General features: G+C 42.5%; 1 protein-coding gene across 1 annotated transcript in view; it reads left to right on the forward strand.

Annotated features, from left to right (window-relative positions):
- LOC149307203 (coiled-coil domain-containing protein 33-like) overlaps positions 1-20,258 on the forward strand; it is a 138,655-nt gene that overhangs the window by 60,092 nt on the left and 58,305 nt on the right. The window contains exons 6-9 of the mRNA XM_089538577.1: positions 249-358; positions 5,708-5,809; positions 12,847-12,938; positions 14,099-14,219. Of these exons, the coding sequence (XP_089394703.1) occupies positions 249-358; positions 5,708-5,809; positions 12,847-12,938; positions 14,099-14,219 (425 nt within the window). The remainder of the gene's footprint in view (positions 1-248; positions 359-5,707; positions 5,810-12,846; positions 12,939-14,098; positions 14,220-20,258) is intronic.

Below are 20,258 nucleotides of genomic sequence, written 5' to 3' on the forward strand. Positions count from 1 at the left end.
TAGGAATGCATATTAGACAAGTCCATTGAGTTTATGATGCCCTGTGGACAGTTGTCATTAGGATCCATTTGACAGTACAAATAATTTAAATAAAGAAGTCTGGCCAGAGTCCTTTTGCTGTCTTACACAGACACAGGCTCCCCTACAGATTTTGGTTGCGGATTTTCCCTGGTTTGTACAATCTCATTCTCTGTCACAACTATTACATATGCTGATGTTTTCCGTCCCACTTTTTCTTTTCTTTTCAGATGTTTCCCTGACTATAGCAGACAAAGATACCAAGGAGATCTTAGCAAAATACAACATCCCTGTGAAGTACTTACGGCCCTTCCACCATTATCATTGTGGACTGGTGCTGGTAAGTCCTATTGTGGAATTAACTTATTATTGCCTTACCTTTAGGACCTGTTAACTGTACAAAAATCTTGTTCCTCCAGATGAAGATGAAAATCCCTGTAACTAGTTTATAGCCATGGATCAATACTGCTGCCTACATCTTTGGACTGTTCTTGATGGTTTGGGTACATGATGGGTGTCAACACCACAGTACTAGTCAGGAGAAATTTAGCATTTATGTGTTCTTGCTAGCTTTCTATTCATTGGATGGAATGAACATCTATTCATGTAGTAAAAGGCAACTTTTCAAATATACTATCACCCATCTGCATTCAGAGATGGTACTCTCTTCCTCAAGAGAGAGAGAGAGCATCATTAACTTTCTCTGAACATTTAGTCCTCTCTTCTTAATTCCAGGCTTATGAACAACAACCGCCTTACACAAGAACTGTTTAGTTGAAGTTCACTGAGGTCAGGCAAAGGAAATCTTTACGTAACTGTGATAATCCATGATGGGAAAATGTTTCAGATTCTTAAAGCTTCGCAGGTCAGAGAAGTGTGTTCAAGGAAACAAGCTGAGTGTGAGCTACTGGGGTCTCTTGACAAGATAAGGATGGTCGTTCTTTCTTTCTCCAATGCTGAAAATAAGAAGCTTGCAAAATAATTTTTTGAAAACATGCAAAATTGCAATGGGCTTTGCTTTTGGCAGCCTGGTGGTGCCATCAGGGTACGGCTTTCATACCAGTTTACCTCTCAACCCAAACAATGCAGCAGGTCTGGGGTAGCACATTTTAAACTAAATGAAGAAAGGCACATTGCAATCTAAAGTATTGGCTCCCAAACTTGGGTTTCCAGATGTTGTTGGAGTGCAGCTCCCAGAATTCCTAGGCAGCTGGGCCAATAGTCAGGAATTATGGGAGATGCAGTCCAACAATATGGGAAGAGCCATGGTTGAGAACCACTGATCTAAAAGAGAAGAGGGGACAAAGTGCCATTGAGTGCAGATTCTAAAATAGGGATGAGCAAAACAACATCCATGGGCCACAGGTGGTTTGGAGTAGAATGCACAACACTAACCCAAATCGGATGGGATCAGGGCATGTTGCCAGATCTGACATCTCAAGGAACAGGCAGAACTTATGGCTCCTTTAAAGTTGAGGCTAAACCCCAGAATGGTTTCACAGTCCTACTGACAGGGAAGCAACCAGACGTCACTGATCTTCACCAGCTCCTGTGTGAGAAGAAAACACAGACAAGCAATAGCAACAACAAAAGATCTCTAAGAGACTGAAAGACAACAGATGAAGGTGTATGTCTTTTCCTTGCCCTGACCACCCATAGGTCTCTGCTGAGCAAGCATGAAAGATGCTAAGCTCTGCTATTGGTTTATGGCCTTCAACACTTGTGGATTTGTGCAAACCTAGGCATGTGGTACTGTCTGGCCCTGTTTTCCACTTGTACAGCGGGAATCAAAGGCAGCTAGAAAAGCAGCCTGACATTGCGTTTGCTTTTCTGCATGAGCAGCCAAGGGGAAGGTTTTGAGAGCTGTCTCCGATAAATGGGTAGAACAAACGAAAGCTGTAGCAAAGGGCGGGAGAGCATTTGAAAGGAGGGGAGAGACAGCAGTGGGAAAATAGAGATGCCAGGCTTAATAAAGCTTAGCAAATTCAGTATTTTATCCCTCTGCCTAGGTAGTGAGTATGAATAGGGCTGTAGTCAGAAAAGGGCACTGAGAAAAGAGAAGGAGGTGTCAAGCTGTTCAAGGCTTGCTGTGCATGAAAGGGTGAAGGCATTGCAAGTCTGCGCAGGTGCATGAAAAACTGCTAAGAAAACACTCTAACAGAGAAAAGAGGGGAGGAAATTTCTCCCCTAAATTCAGTACATATTGGCTTGGATTCCACAGCTTCCTTAACATAACTCTTTCTTACCATAACTCCCATATGGCTCAGGTCCAAGCTATTTGAAGGACTATATTGTCCTCATGTTTTGAGATGTTCTGGGGAAAGCCTTCTCTCTCTCTCTCTCTCTCTCTCTCTCTCTCACCACATTCACGCCAGGTACTGCACTTAGGGCAGAAAAAATGAAATGCACAGATATAGGATGGGTGACACCTGGCTGAATGAGACTCATACGTGAAAGGGATCTGGGAGTGCAAGTAGACCACAAGTTGAACATGAGTGAATAGTGCGATGCAGGAGCTAACAAGGCCAATGCGATTTTAGGCTGCATCAATAGAAGTATAGTGTCTAGATCGAGGGAAGTAATAGTGCCACTCTATTCTGCTCTGGTCAGGCCCCACCTGGAATATTGTGTCCAGTTCTGGGCACCACAAGTCAAAAAGCATGTTGAAAAACTGGAGCATGTCCAAAGGAGGGTGACTAAAATGGTGAAGGGTCTGGAAACCTCAATATTAGGAAGAACTTCCTGACAGTAAAGGCTGTTCGACAGTGGAACAAACTCCCTTGGAGTGTAGTGAAGTGTCCTTCCTTGGAGGTGTTTAAACAGAGACTGGATGCCCATCTGTCAAGGATGCTTTGATAGAGAGTTCCCGCATGGCAGAATGAGGTTAGACTGGATGGCTCTTGCGGTCTCTTCCAACTCTATGGTTCTATTATTATTATTATTATTATTATTATTATTATTTTCTTATACCCCACCTTTTCTCAATATAGGGACTCAAGACGGCAATAGATAGAACAGATAGCACTACAGACGTATTATGGACCACCCCTAAACAGCTGTAGTTTGATGGGTACACTCTGTTTTGATGGAAAATGTCCAGTTGTGTAGAATCTTACAAGGCCTAGTAACTTCCTCTTCTTCCATCTAACCCACCCCTCTGACCTTTATCCCTCATGCTGTTCCACTCATTTGCACATTGAATGATTTCTTTTTTGAAAAGGAGAGTGCATATATTGATGAGACAATAATGATTTGCTGCCTCCTAATTGCTCAGAAGTCCATTTGCAGATACTGATGCCCCAGCAGTAGCTCTCAGTATGACTTTTTGCTTTTATTTGACTGGTTTGTCCATGACCACTAATGGACAGCCAACATTTACATAGTGAGGGCCAGGCAAACTTTAGAGATCTGCGGGCTGTGTCAGCCTCCCAAACAAAACTGAAGTGGCCAAAAGTCTACATCCATGTGTCAAAGAATGCTTTTTGAATGGCCACGGGGAACATGGCGCAGGGGGGGGGGCTTATTTTAGTGCAAAATTGCCACTTCTAGAGAAACAGCATAATATTTTTATTCAGAGGGTGGGTAGCATTCCAGAATATAGGAGGGAACTGGTTCCTAGTTCCCTCCTATATTCTGGAATGCTACCCAACCTCTGAATAAAAATATTATGCTAGGAACCATGTATATTATATAGTTCACAAGACTCCCAACACAGTTATAGAGGCTCTGGGATCTGAGCTCTGCTTTGCAGCCTAGGTAGATGTTGCACTTACTTCTGAATGAGTGTACATAGAAATTAGATGTGCCTGAAAGTACTCATATAGAACTGAAGTCTCTTTGCAGCCTGGCAGTTGCTTCACTGTGCTTCCTTCTGGGTAATAATAATAATAATAATATGTTTTATTTATATACCGCTATTCCAAAGATCATAGCGGTGAACAGCAAGTAAGCTAATTAGCAAGTAAGCTAATTTGCCCCCAACAGTCTGGGTACTCATTTTAGCGACCTCGGAAGGATGCAAGCCTGAGTCGAGCTTGGGCCCTTTTGCTGGTCTTGAACTCGCAACCTTCTGGTTTCGAGTGAATGGCTGCAGTACAGGCATTTAACCACTGTGCCACCAGGGCTCCATGACATGCACCTGTACATTGCTTGCCCAAAAGGTATTGCACTGGAGTTTACTTCTGGGTAGATATGCATAGAATTCTGCTGGTGCATTGTTGTTGTTAACTGCCCTCAATTAACTTCAACCTCTGATGACCCTGTGAATGAGGCATCTCCAAGGCATCCTATCCTCAGCAGCTCTGCTCAAGACTTGCAGACTTAGGGCTGTGTATTATTATTATTATTATTATTATTATTATTATTATTGCACTGTAGATTTGCACAGCACTGTACATACAAACAATATTGAGTCTATCCCGCTGATGTGCAGTCTTTCTTTCTTCCTATTGCCCTCTATCTTTCCAAGCATTGTCATCTTTTCTAATGCCTTCTCATGCTGTGACCAAAGTACAACAGCCTCTGTTTAGTCATCCTAGTTTCTTGGGAATGTTCAGGTCTGATTTGTTCTTGTACCCATTTGTTTGTCTTTGTAGCAGTCTGCCATATCTGCAGAACTCTTCTCCAGCACCACATCTCAAATGAGTTTATTTTCTATGTGAAAATGAAGGCTTTCATGGCTGGCATCCATAGATTTTTGTGGGGTTTTGGGGCTATGTGGCCATGTTCTAGAAGAGTGTATTCCTGATGTTTCGCCAGCATCTGTGGCTGACATCTTCAGAGAATGCTGGCATGGAAGTGAATAAAGTATATATACTGTATATATACCAAGGGTCACACAGTATATATACTCCACTCTCTTCCATGCCAGCATTTTCTGAAGATGCCAACCACAGATGCTGGCGAAACGTCGTGAATAAACTCTTCTAGAACATGGCCACATAGCCCAAAAACCCCCCACAAAAATCTATGGATGCCGGCCATGAAAGCCTTCTATTTCACATCCAAACATAGTCATGGGAAATACAATGATGTGAACAATCCTCACTTTATTTCTGCAGTGCAGATCCAACAGATTCAGGCTTTCTTTCACTTGTACACATACACATTTACTCTCTTACACACAGGGTAACACAGAAACATTCATTCTCAGAGTAGTAATGAGATAGCTGCAGGAAGAAGAAGAAGAGGTGGCTTGAGATGGGTCCTGCCAGAAGCCATGATCCAGTGAGCTTCCCCTCGCTCTACTTCCTTCTTATCCTCCATCAGGCAGACCTGGTTGCTCCAGGACTCTCCTTTCCTCCCCTCCAGATCAGAAAAAAATTGGGAAGCAGAGGGAGGAGAAAAGGGAGGGATCAGGGCCTCCAAATTTCCAGCTTTCATGCCTCCCCCGGGAGTCCTGCCCCACCATTTGAGATGCATTGCTTTACTCTAAAGAGATAGTGACGGTAACAGCCACATCTTCATAGGCTTGTAAAATATTGAAATGCCAAACCCAGAAGATTGACGGTATCGATCTACCCAGACAGTTCTCTCCAGGGGAGTGTGAGCTTTAATTATCAATTCCAGCTTGATTGTTAGTTATGGCTGCTCTGAGGTCCACTGCAGAGCAATCCACACTGTTTACACACATAACGGCTGCTTAGTTTATGGCCTTTCACTTAGCGGTTTTCTTCTTCCTCTAAAACAGCCTCGAAAGAAGGACCCGGTAGGGACAACGCTGTATGCAACCATCATGCGTAAAGGCAGCCTCATCCCACGATACGGCGGAGTGAATTACACAGGCTTGGAGGTAAGGCCCACGCAAGGCATCTCAAAATGGTGGACAGTGTTCTGTTGGGCAGTTTGAGTTTTGAGAGTTTTAAACCTTCTAAACATAGCATGGTATATATGCACACTATGTTTAGGTGCTTTAAAAACAAGTAAAGACTGAGATTCAGATCACTGCAGATACCTATTTGTTAGTGTGTCAGTCAGCTCTTGGATCAATCAACCAGTCAGGTTTGATGCAAAACAAACAGCACTTTATTGAAGATTTCCAAAACAGAGACTGCCCATCTCCAGCAACTACAATACTATACATAAAATCCCCAGCAACTCCACCCCCATCTCCTTCCTTTTCCATCTACAAAATCCCCCTTGCTCCTCCTTTTTTATACTTAACTAACAGTTTCTAACACCACAAACCACTGTATTGGCACGCCAGGCCTCTTGCAACTAATAACAAAGTATTAGTATCTGCCCCCCCCCAGCCTATCCAATCTATAACTAAACTAAATATTCTCAGCCCACAAGTATTATCTCTCCTAACCCATTATCCCCAACCTTCCCAATATCTATTTATTTTCAATATCTATTTACTTCTGATAGAACCCAAGGATTCTAACATAATGTGACCAATAATGAATAAATTAGCAAAATGTTTTGACTTTTGATCCATAACTGCAGCTCACTTTTGTTTTCTGCAACTGAAGAAGGCAGAAGCTGAAATGTTTTTCTAATTTATTAATTAATTTCTGTTTGGTAATTGCACGCACACACACACACACACACATATGTAGCAGTGTAGTTATACTGGATCCTAAGTTGTGCAAGGGATTTCACCCATTGTGCAATGATTCATTTCTTTCCCCACCCATCAAGCCAAAGGTAAGACAAGGGGTAGTGTGTGTTTGCAGAAAGATTGGTGGCACAAAGGACTGTGCTCACACAACCTCTGAGAAAGCACAATCAGTTGCACAACCATTTTTATCCTAGCATGCAACTTTTGCCAAGAAAACCCCATAATAGGGTCACCATAAGTCAGAAATGACTTTGAAGCCACACAACAACAACAATAGGAAGGATTCCATCTTGAATGTTATCTGTATCAGAGTATGGTAGCACTCAAACTGTGCAGCCAACAAGAACGGTGGCCTAATCCCAGCAATTTGAGTGGCTAAATATTTCATTAGCTTTCTTTTTCTTGCAGCCTTTTTCTCCATGTGGCATGACAGACATGCATGTGAAGGAACATTTTAATATCAACTTCTATTAATCATTTAGAAGAGGAGAATATATTAAAGCCCCCATCCATTCCTCCTTCCTGTCAACCCAATTCCTTTCGAGGAAATTAAGGACTATAAATTCCTCCCTTCCTCATCCCCTTAGTCTGGTCCAACCTGCCCTCTGGAGGTGGATTGCTTAAAAGCAAAATAAAATAAAATGCAAAAAGAAATAGGAAATTATGATTGATTGGTTGGTTGGTTGGTTGGTTGATTGATTGATTGATTGATTGATTGCTTTGGGCTGGTTTGTACTTGTTTGACGTCAATGCAGAATGTGAACTGATTTTCCTTACCTCCCTGGGTTCATGATACCACTTTGAATATAACAATCTCATCTTTTTTGGAAGCTAAGCATGGTTGGCCCTGGTTAGCTCTTGGATGGGAGACCACGAGGGATGTGTAGGCAGGGCTAAGGAATTATCGTGTCTGGAATCTTGGAGAGGGCCCTTAGTATCTAGAATCATAGAATCATAGAGCTGGAAGAGACCACAAGGGCCATTCAGTCCATCTGCTGGGGTTTGGTTCCAGGATCTCCTGTGGACACCAACATGCATTGATGCTCAAGCCCCCTTTATATGGAATGGAGTAGTACAATAGTGTCCCTATACAAATGGCAAAATCAAGGTTTGCTTTTTTGGGGGAGGAGGGAATATCTTCAAGCTGTGGATGGTTGAATCCGTGGATGTAGAATCCATGGATATGGAGGGCTGGCTGTAGTGGTCTAAAATAGAATAATATCTTAGACCACTACAACCAGCCCTCCATCTCCATGGATTGTTCCATATAAAGCAGCTTCTGGCGCTCCTGTGATTATGGGTGTCTAAACCAACATATTTTCAGCCATTCTGTAAAGAAGTGCTCCTACTGAGTGGCTTGCTTGGTCTTCAAAGCTTCATGCCTTTCCTGTCTATCTTAGACGATTGTCTTTTAGGGAAAGGATTTTTGCAATGCTGCTAGGAGAATAAAGATGAGGGCTGCTCAGTTTGTGTGTCATGCATGTGCACACCTTTAAATTGCCCGTTGACTTATGGTGGCCCCATGCATTTCATAAGATTTTCTCAGGCAAGGAATTCTGAGAGGCGGTTTTGCCAGTTCCTTCCTCTGAAATATAGCCTACAGCACTTGTTATTGATTGGTGATTTCCCATCCCAGTACTAACCAGGGATGATCCTGCTTAGCTTCCAAGATCAGGGGGGATCTGGTGCCTTTAGTGTATTTAGGCCATGTTCATCTGGCATCACCTCTATTCCCCGGAATGTATGCCGCAGCATGTCTCAGATGATAGGGGCTTGTCTCCCTTAGGATCACCAGGCAGGAATTGATTGCAGCTACATGATCTTCCTATTTATATTCACTAAATGATGCCGCTCACTGACAAAAAGCATTTTTAATCCCACCGTGGGATTGATTAGGGATTAAGGATGGAAATGGCCCTTCCTACAATCTCTTTTCAAAGGAGCATCATCTGTCTGAGAACTGCTTCAGTTGTGATGGTTTTACCAAGGAAACAGGAAGGCCACAAAAAGGTCTTTTCGCTTGATCAGTTTACAGGACAACAGCTCATTTCTCGCCCTGAATCCAGACATCTTTTCTCAATGAAGGACTTCCGTTTCTTGGGGATTACTGTAGGGTTTTTTCCCCCCTCAGTGCATTAAACCGCCATAATGTCTTGCTGGAGAAATAGCTGTATCTCTGTAAGAACACTTGAGATGCACTGTTTTGCTGTTTCCAATCTATGCCCTGATTACTGCAATACATGCACAAATACGTATTATAGGAAGAAATGCAAAAAACTGATTTCTTTTTTATGGAAGAAGGCATTAAAAAGTGGGGTACACACTATAATGTAAATAGGATTTTTTTTAAAAAATGGACTTCTGATTAAACACATGCAGGATAGAAATAGACTAATCCGGGATCTTGGGGAGGATACTTCTTTGGTCGAAAACCACATTAATCCCCCAAGCAGCATGACCATAGTGATTGCTGATTCCAGGAATTGCAATCAAAAAGGTAATCTTTTTGTAAGGCACCTTGGGTCCCATATTGAAAGAAAGGTTGGCAATACATAAAATAAAACATTGGAGCATTTGAATAATCTGCCTATCCCTAGGTTTAGGCTTTATAATGGCATCTTAGCTATTCCTTCAACTTGTTTGTTGCATGGAGGTTAAGAGAGTCCACCTAAACATTAGGAAGGACTTCCTAACTGTAAGAACTGCCTGGGAAAGTGGTGGAGCCTCCTTCTTTGGAGGTTTTTAAGCAGAGGCTGGATGGCCATCTCTTGGAAGAGCTTTGACCATGTCTTCCTGCATGGCAGCAGAGGTTTGCATTGGATGGCCTTTTGGTCTCTTCCATGATTCCAAAACAGATGTAGCCTCAGACAAGCTGATGGAATCGTCAGAAGGATTGCAGTGAATGGGAGAAGAAAGGAACGGGGGCAGAGGGGACAAAATGACAGCTTTGGTTAGTGGAAGAGATACGAGGAAAGCCTGCTAGATGTTTCCCCCTTGGCAAGTTGTTTTGACAAGAGAAGGCAGCCATTCTCTCAGGGCATCCAGGCACCTCCTGCTGTGACTTTCCCTCACTGCCATCTTTGCCTTGATTTATTGTCTTCTGTTTTTTGCATTGGTTGGCAGCCTGACAGATTCTTGAAGCCATTTCCCCTCTACCCTTTGGCATCTCCATTTGCTAGAAGTGCTGCTTTTCATTTCATTTCTTTTATTTGCTTTCTTATCTTGGATGGTAGCCAGTAGATGCCAGCTTCTTGTAGCAATGAGGAGATGTTCCCTCGAGGTCAGCATTTTCAAGAACTGTTTGGATCTAACTGGCATGGCCCTGGTTGGCATTTTCAAGACCTGTTTGGATTTCTCTGCAGATAGGGACTTCTTCATAGCTTTCCCTAGGCTCTGACTGAAACTCCCTTCCCAGGGAAGCCAGAATAGTTTCTTCCTTGCTGTTTCTCCATTGGGAGGCAAAGGGCCCAAACAGACAGGCCAAAACAAAACTGCTTCAGGTCACTTTGGAGGTATGCTGTTTAAATGACACATGCGTCTTGAGGCCAGAAACTGCACCAAAGCTGCTCTCCCCTTCTTAGGACTGGACTGTGGCTTTGGGGAAGTTTCTCGCTTCTTAGGGCACATGCAACATTTAAACAGCATACATCCAAAGTGACCCGAAGCAGCTTTATTTCAGCCTGTCTGTTTGCGCCCGAAGACTTTTTTTGGTTCTGACAAACTTTGGAAATAGAAGGTTTTTAAAGAAGACGATTTTAAGAGGATGCTGTATTGTTTTTGTACTTTTCATACTTTGTACTTTTGCACTTTGTACTATGTTTTATGTTATTTTAATATTGTGAAAAGTTTAATTCTTTACTGTGGATATTAGGACTTTTTCACGCGTGGCTTGAAAAGTGGAATTAGAGCAGGATAGTAGCATCTGTGGATGTACCATATCACACAATGTTGTGTTTGTCCAGTAGCTGATCTGCAGACCATCCATTGCTGAATCAGGGTCAACCGTGGTTAGTACTTGGATGGGTGACCACCAATGAAAACTAGGTGCTGTAGGCTATACTTCTTCAGAAGAAGGAATTGGCCAAACCACCTCTGCTTCTTCCTTGCTTAAGAAAACCATATGAAATTCATCAGGTTGCCATAAGTTGATGCGCGACTTGCATACACACAATATAAATACTGAATATTTTAAAGGTTGTGTCACACAAATTTGTCTATCTGTCTATCTGTCTGCTTGATTTATATCCTAGGGGTTTTTTTCCCCTCCCAATATGAGCAAACATGTCTTCTCTTGCTCCAGAAGGTATGAGTCCCAGTTCTGAGAAAAGAGCGGGATAAAAAATAAATTAATAACAACAACAACAACAACAACCAGGACCAGTAGGTTCAGATTACAAGAAAAAGGATGTCAACTAAACAAAATCTGGGATGCTGTAGTGGTTTTGTTGTTGTTTCCACACTGGCAGATAGTCGGACCCCAATGCCCTTGAGATATTACCTAATGTGATAATTCTATAAGAGGGATTAACTATTTTGAGAAAGGCATGGACCACGTTTCTGGTCCCCAGCACTTATTTGGGGCTACACCAGACCTGGGACCCTTTCATACTATACAATTATAACACTCTGATCCCAGTTTAACTGCCATGGCTGCATCTTATGGGATCCTGGGGTTTGTAATTTGAGCTCTCTAAAATCAATCCTTAAACTGCAAATCCCATGATTCTATGGGATGGAATCATGGCAGTTAATGTAGAATGAGAGCGTTGTAATTGCATAGTGAGAATGGACCCTGGTTGTGATTTCTAGTTCTTCGGAGGAATTTTTTGTATGGACTTGAGGGGACAATGAGAACCTTCTCAGTGAGAACCCTATTACTCCTTGAAAACTTCCAGGAGTAATAAAAACTCTTTTGTGGTATTTTTCTTAGTCCTGAGAGGGGGAAATCGGAGGGTTCCTTGGTTGTCTCCAGATACAAAAATGGCCTTGGAATGGTAATTCCTGCATTTTGCCCACTATTCTATTACAGTGAAACTGCCATCTAAAAGTCAGGGCTTCAAACCCAAACCCATCCCAAGGAACTGGGAAATTACATCTTGAGATACTTTGCTTGTTTTGATCCCGCCAAGGAATGAATCAATAAGCAGACTGGCTGTAGTGTAAGAAAGCTTGGAAGAATTGATCTTTTTCCATTCCAATACAAACTAACTTGATCTTCAGCTCCTGTAATAATGAGCAGAACAGAATTTCATCATCTGCCTGACTTTCTGCTTCCTGAGTGTTTTGATGCAGCACTTGGCTCTGAAAATGGTTCATGCCTCTCTTGTGATCCCTTGTGGTTTGGCCTCTGTTGAGAGGCCAGATCAGAAACAGAGGCTGGACCGGAAGTAGAAGAGATTGCATACCTCCAAACCTAAAGAATACCAGTCCTTAAGATCTGGTCAAGGATTTTGGGCTTCATCCTTTATCCTTTACCTGCTTTGTTACATGTCCCTAAATTTTATCCCTGACTTATCCATGGATCATATCAAAATCCATAATTTTTTGCCTCAAAGCCTGTCCTTGACCTATATATGAGGTCGACTATAGTATAGATGGTAAGTCATCCATCCAGCCTAGAACTGTTAACTCTGACTAGCAGTGACTCTCCAGAATTTTAGACAGGTTTTGTTTTGCTAGTTCTACCTGAAAAATCCCTGGTAGTTTTCCATTGAGACCTCATCCTTCTCCATTATCAAAATGAGATTAGAATGGGTGAGTTTAGGGTGAAATGGTGAATCCCTTTGCTACGATGATTCATCAGATGATCATTTTAAGGTGATGCAACTTCTTTCCAAAAGGTATGTTTATTTGGAGGTGATTATTTGAGGGTTTAAGGCAAATCAACTGAACTGCCCTTCAAAGCCAAAAATGACTCAACTGAGGCAGTTGTACTTAGGCCATATCATAAGATGATATGACTCACTAGATGAGATAATAATGCTCAGTAAAGTGGAAAGCAATAGGAAGAAAAGAAGACCGCATTATTGCTAGGTTGATTCAATCACAAAAGCTACTGATCCTGAATCTGCAAGACCTGATCAAGGCTGTTGATGGCCTCTTGGAGGTCTCTCATTCATATGGTCACCACAGGTAGGAGTCAGGCTGATGACAATTGACAAGAAGAATTATTTCAACAGGGGGCTTGGCAAGTGAGGATGCACTAAATGATCTCTAAGGTGTGACCAGGTCACCTTTGAGTGTTCTTCTTTTCTCTCTGCTTCCAGGTTTTCTTGAAAGGCATCAATGAGCGTTTGGCCCAACCTGATGGCACCGTCATTGCCACTGCCAGAATTGTGAATAACCTCACAGCTTATACGTGAGTAGTGTACCTTGTGGGAAAGGGGGCTAGGAGAAAACATTTGAAGTTGAACGAATTAAAAACTGCTTCTGCTAATGGTGAGGCTAACCTCCTAAGCAAGGATCTATTCAAGCTGCTGAGACTATTTTGGGGAGATGGTCAAACTCCTTGGATGAGTTGGATGAAACCTGGGTTGGATTCACCTTCCCACTGATATGGGATACAGCAGATGCCACGGAGTGAAATGTTCCCCAGCCACTTCCCTACCCATGAATAATATAATAATATAATTTATTTATATTCTGCTTTTTTGGATATGAATCAAAGCAGATTACAACAAATACAGGAATAAATCATCATACAGTTAAGATTACAATTTAAAAAGATAACCTCATATCCCAACCCACCCACCCACCTCTGGTCATAAAAACATTAGACAAAAACCATAAAAAGATATTAAACAACAGAATAAATTAAAATGTTCCAATTACAAATTAACTAAAATTGTGGGTAGATTTGGGTGAGAAGAATGTCTACTTCTAGGGGAGGAGTGGGGCCGATGGCATTGGTAGGGGGAGGCTAGTCTAGGAAGGCTAATCTGGAAAAGCATGCTGGAAGAGATCCTTCTTAACAGCCTTTTTAAAGGCTTCCAGAGTGGTAATATGACGATTTCATCTGACAGGTCATTCCAGAGCCTAGGAGCGGCAGAATGTGATAGTGAAATGAGATGCATTGTGGGAAGACACCCACCAGTCCCACTGCTGTGGCACCAAATGTGTGGATGTTCTAGATGTCCTTGTGGTTCCTGTACAAAACTTTATGTGCATAGTCCCACCATTGGACACTACTACCCTAGGCAAAAGAAAAACATCACCAAATGTTTCTTGGGAGGGCCCTTGCTATCCCTTGGGGTTTGATTCCAGGACCCCCCCATGGATATCAAAATCCATGGATGCCAAGTTCCATTTTATACAGTGGCATAATACAATGGTATCCTTTTTATAAAATGGCAAAATCAATGTTTTCTTTTTTTGTGAGGAGGATTTTGAAGCCATGGATGGTGTAGAATCTGTGGATAATGAGGGCTGACTGTATTAGTTTGTATCCATGTATTGAATGTATGAAGTTGTAGATATAAATGACTCCTTGTGTTGTGTCTTTATTTTTCTTTTCTAAAGAAATGAGATGAAGTCTCGACCGCCTGGTGCTCCTCCTGTTCCACTGACCCTTGTCAACTTCCCAGAACCCACAATGGAGGAGTTTGATGTCCCACGAGTCACCAATCATGGATACCCTCAGGTACGAGCCAGGTTTTTCTTAAGGATGTTCTGCATGGGAGGGGGAAACTAACTGGTTGAGTAACTGGCACAGCCTAAAGGCTAACCCAAAATGATGGGCAGGAATGAGAAAAGTGACAGATCAACTCATTTCCCAAGCCCTTCGAATTCTTGCTGGCTGGTGTTTTTCATCCCCTAAGACACATCAGTGATGGAAATTAGTTCATAGTAAAGCCCAGCATGCACTCACTGTCCACTGACATGGGACTCACAGCCACCGCTGGTATCCTACACTCCTAATTTAGGTTGCTGCCACCTGGAGTGATGGATGATATTGTCCCATCACCAATGTTCATAAAATTCAATTGCCAGCCCAAGCAGCACCTGCACATGGGATGGAGGCAGTTGCCATCTTGTCCTTTGCCTCAGGCAGCAAGTTGTCTCAGACCACGACAGCTTCTATTGATTCAAATCATTAGTCCAGTAGCTTTGTAATGTCAAGACTGGCAGCCATCAGCTCTCCAAGGATTCAGGTTGGACTTTTCATTCCCTCCACCATTATATCTGGAGATGCCAGGGACTGAGCATGAGATCTTCTCAATGCAATGGATGTACTCTACCACTAAAGCAAAGTCCTTGAAGAAGTGGCAACAATAACCATGCTATTTTAAGTTAGACTTCTTTTACTCATGGTGGATATCTGCGTTGCATTGCATTTCTCACCTTAACGTTGCTGGGATGTTCTTGGCACAACCTACTTTGTAATCAGCACAGCGGAATCAATTTATAGATCATTGTTCTAACCCATTTTGTATGAAAAGGATAATGTATCTTGCTGAGCTAACCTTTTCCCTTTTTGTTATCCCTCGCCAGTCCTGACTGATGCTGCTTGCGTTTGCCTGGTTTATTTCTTTGTTTTAAATGATTGTGCCGAGATCTCACTTTTAGAATCCCAAACTGATCCTAAACAAACTAACTCAGAAGTAAGCCCCACTGAATACATTCACTCTCAGGAGTATCATGAGGTTTTCTTGGCAGGATTTGCTCGGGTGGGGAGGGGGCTTAATTTTGCCTCCCTCTGAGGCTGAGAGAGTGTGACTTGGTCACCTGGAGGATTTCCATGGCTGAAGGGGATCCAGACCCTGTATTCCAGATTGTAGTCCAATGATGATATGAGTACAAATGCAACCCAACCCAATTAAAAGACCTTCTTAAACCAACAGTTGAGTTAACACTCAATGGTCTGAGTAAACTAGACCAGAAGGCATAGGAGTGAGGCTTCTTTCCATTGGAAAGAGAGCTGAGGGGGTGGGCAATCTAGTTTCCCTTGGGAGGGAATCCCACTTTTTGGAAGCAGCCACCAAGAAGGCCCTCTTCCATTCCATGTCCACACTTAACATGTCTGTGATGGTGTCAGGACTGTGAGAAAGCCCGCCTGCAAAGATCTTAAAACTCCAGCAAGTTCATGTGAAGACATTCTGGAATCATATCTGAGTTCTCTCTTCTGGCTCTTCTTGTCACGAGGAAAGAAGCACCATCCAAAATTGATTCTCTTCCATTATTGCAGCTTAAGAAATATCTCCCCCGGGAGGGACACACGGCAGGAGTGAAATATTACCCGAAAGAGGAAAACGTTGGAGCCAAGTTCTATAAACTGTGGTTTCATTCTGATACAGCTGATAGCTCTCTGGTGAGGCACAGTGCCAGCTAGAGTTGGCACAGAAGATACACAATCTAGTTAGGGTGTTATGAATGATTTAAGCAAGGCAGCTGGGCTGAGAGAATATATTCCCTTCCTCCCCTTCTCACTCCCTTCCTGTTAGTATTGTTAAAACCATCCAACAAATGTTGATTTTTAGGGAATGGTTTCAGTGCAGCTTTAATGTGACCCAATGCATGGGATGTGTGGCATGTTTTGTATGGGTATTTCTGACATCTCAGGTCTTTTCTGGATTTGTCTTGTGAGCAGAGGGAAACCACTGACTTGCAACCTCAGTTTCCCTTCTGTATCAAAGGAAATATATATATATAAAGGGGCATAAAGTACAGTTGAGAGCCAGCATGGTGGAGTGGTTGGAGTGGTTGGACTTTGGAGGTTTGACTTCCGGCTCTGCCATGTAAACCCATTGGGTGACCTTGGGCAAGTCACACACTCTCTGCCTCAACGGCAAACCTCCTTTGAAGAAACCTGCCAAGAAAACCCCATGATAGGGTCACCTTTGGGGTGCCAGAAGTCAGAAATGACTTGAAGGTACACAACAGCAGCAACAAAATGTCCAATTATTGGGATATGCTTCCCAATTATGAGAGTGGAATGGTTTACGCACTGGACTATGACTCTTGAAATCAAGGTTTGATTCCATGTTCAGACTAAAACCTGGCTTGGATTCGTCACCCTGGTGATGTAGGAGCCACCAGGGACTACTGAATATATGTTCAGGCTGGTTACATATCGGAGATAGCCTGTCCCTTTCTGTATCACTTGCTGGGGAACATAGGAGAGGGATACACTTGCACTTAGGTCTTGTCAATAGGCTTGCCATCGGCCGCTGGTTAGCTATGGTGCTAAGAGAATGATTTTCTCTATGATCTAGCAGTTCTCTCTTTGGTTCTTTAAGAATAATGTCCTACCTCAAAAGGAGAGTTCTGAAAATGAATCAGATCTCAAAGTGACTATCTACAGACAAGCCACTTTAAGAACATTGGGAGAAAAGTGCCATTTGATAGTAGTACAGACACATATCCTCCAACTATATCCCAGTTTGACAGCTTACCACACTCTAGTTTTGTTTGGCCACACAAATCCTGATTGTCATCTGTGAAATGCTGGAAAGTATGCATTTCCAAAATATCTGCCAAATCAGGAGCTGTGGTTCCCAAGCTTTGGTCTTCCATATGTTTTGGAATTCAAGTCATTCTTGTTGTGGTTGCCTTAATGAAAGGAAGAGCACACATACCATTTGGGGAGCACTCCCTACTTTACACACCTTCAATAGCACAACCAGGCTGTTGTGGGTCCTGCGCACTCTTCTGTCCTCATCTTTAACCCTGTATCCCTGCCCTATGCCCTACCCAGCATGACTTTCATTTTTGTATGAATGTGTGTTTTCTTTTTGTTTGGAATTATATTGTTTTGTTACACGATATTAGTGTAACAAAATAATAAAAGAAAGTTTTAGAAAAAGGTTGTTCTGGAATAGCAAAGGAGAGAGAGTGGGGAAGAGGAGGAGACAACTGACACAGTCAGCCCTCCTTATCCATGGCTTTTTTATCCATGGATTCAAGCATTCACGATTTGAAAATATTTTTAAAAAAGTATAAATTCCAAATAGCAAACCTTGATTTTGCCATTTTATATAAGGGACACCATTTTCAATGCCATTGTATTTAATGGGATTTGAGCATCCATGGATTTTGTTATCCATGGGGATCCTGGAACCAAACCCCAGTGGATAACAAGGGCCCACTGTACTACATGACTACGCAATCCCAGAATTGTCACAGGAATAACTTTACCACACCCGGGGACCAACGCTATACTAGCACGATTGGCAGCTTATTGATGGGTTTTCCCCATCAATGGCAAGGTGTGTTCCAACCATGCTTCAAGGACAAGGCAGCAACATTGTGCGATACGTATTGCCAAAGGCGCTATTGTCAAACTTTTATGGTGGCTTAATAGCTGCGTGTGATAAATCCTGAATCCCAGGTTTCTGTGCAATAGAGTTGTGACAATTTAAGGACTGACAGTTTGAGCACTGAGGCAGTTATAGTTCTAGAGATTGTTGTTTCTTCCCTCTTTACAGCCTCAGAGCAGGGTTAACAATGTCTTCATTTCAGCCTGGGGAATAATTGTGAAGGCGGGTTGAAGTGCTCTAGCGGAGGGAGGGTTTCTGAAGGCTCCTATCTCTTATTTAGCCTTGGAAGCAGCAAGAGGAGGTGCAAGAAAGCTCTGGCATGGGGCTTAAAGAAGAACAAACAGGAATGTAACAAGCTTCCCCCCTTCCACCCGCCCAAAAGGTTTGCTTTGCATACCATAAATCTCACTTTCCAAGCACGGGGCTGCATTTAGCCATTGAATTACAAATTAATCCACAGAGGGAATTGAACTGTCATGATAATCTCCGCTCCACTTCCTTTTTACCTGTGTTTTTTCAGCAGGCCATTTAACTCCTAGGATGCCTATGTACAGCATGTTTGTTTATGTATGCACGCATACATGCTTTCATCCTTACTTTCTCCACTTGATTTTGCAGTCCCTTGATAACCTCAGGTTTGTTTGATGCTGTTTAGATTAAAACACATTTTTAAAACTGCTGTTTAAAGCATTGATTTTAGAGGAGATGAGGCTTGTTCAGGGTGGTATGGCCCTTTCAGCAGCAGCCATAGATAAAGCAGAGATCCACAATGATCACCTTTGCAGAGTTAGCCATAGCCATCTTAAAACCATAGTGAACTAATAGTTGGGGCAGAATAACAGAGGCATCCTTGCATAGGCAAGTGCAGGTAAAACAACTAACACTTGCTAGCATGGCATAGTGGTTTGAGTGTTGGACTACGACTCTGGAGACCAGGGTTTGATTCCAGGGCTTGGCTATAAAACCCACTGGATGACTTTATGCAACTCACATGCTCTCAGCCTCAGGGGAAGGCAATGGCAAAACTCCTCAGGACAAATCATGCCAAGAAAACACGAAGATAGGTTTGCCTTAGGGTCACATTAAGTTGGAAATGACTTGGAGGCACACAACAACAAACAGTGGTAAAAGAGCCAGTGTGGTGCTGTGCTCTGAGTATTGCATTACAGCTCCAGAGATAGGGTTCAATTCCCTACTTAGTGATGGAAACTCACTGGGTGACTTTGGGTGAGTCACACATTCTCAGCCCAAGAAAACCCCATGATATATTCACCTTAGATTCATCAAAAGTTGGAAATGACTTTAAGGCACACATACTGTACATGTGTGTGTTATGTGTTTTATGAAAGTGGACAACATGTTGATTTTACAGATGAATACATACAACCGTAACTGAAACCACTGCTTTCATTTTGTTTATCCATAGAACAGAAACAGGTTAGCTACCTCTGGACTGTCAACTGTGCATGCCATGAATTTTGACTGTCCGTTATTGCTCTTTTGAAAACCTGGCAAAACTAGGAGGGGTGGGGGAGAAAGTGTTTCTTGTGTGTCAAAGCCTTGGCAATAGTCAATGCAGGGACAATGAACTGAGCTCTACTGAGCTGCAATGGAGAGTTAGGTGTTGTTGCTGTGAGGGCAGTTACTGTGGATATGGAAGCCAGAAGCTTTCCTTGGATAAATATGTATGTTGGCAAATCACCTTCAATTATTCTGCCACCTCAACATGCCCCTTACAACTGTCATTCCCTATTAGTATCTGCAGACAATAGCTCCAGATTCGCCTTCAGCAGAGCACCAGGCCTGACACATGCTTGGCACTCAGAGCGTTCATAGTTGAGCTACCCACATACCAGGTTTAACCTCTTCTCAGCCTGTTTTTCTCCAAGTCTTGTTTCTCCGGCAGGGCACTACTGCAGCCAAAGCTGGAATATATTAGCTTTTTACATTACCGTTTCTCAAAATATCTTACAGTCGCGGCTAATTCAGGATGTTGTAATCCAAAAAAATAACTGAATCACTGAGTAGTCAGACTGTATGATTTGTAGCCCAACAGATCTAGAAAATGCCAAGTTGGAGAAGGCAATTCCAAAAATGACCGACAGTAAATTTAGGAGTGAGCCAATAACAAAACGTGCCACTAGGGGGACCATGCTGAAAAGTATATGTTATTCATTGTGTTATTCATTGTGTTTTTGTTAAGCGATTTATTCATTGTGTCATTCATCCACATCTATCAATATTGTCAATAACGAATTAATTTCTCTGTTTTTAATTATAAACACAAGTGCATTAATTTCAATCTTGTCTTCCAAGATGGTGGATTGGGCATGAAGGAACTGGGCAATGGGCAGCGATAAGCAGTGATAGCAGCTGTGAGAAGCAGGTAGTCTCAGTGAAGGCTTCTTGCTAATTCTTGTCCA

The sequence above is a fragment of the Sceloporus occidentalis genome, unplaced genomic scaffold, assembly GCF_023333645.1.
Source record: "Sceloporus occidentalis isolate IW3139 unplaced genomic scaffold, rSceOcc1.0.p SCAF_9, whole genome shotgun sequence".
NCBI classification, from domain to species: domain Eukaryota; kingdom Metazoa; phylum Chordata; class Lepidosauria; order Squamata; family Phrynosomatidae; genus Sceloporus; species Sceloporus occidentalis.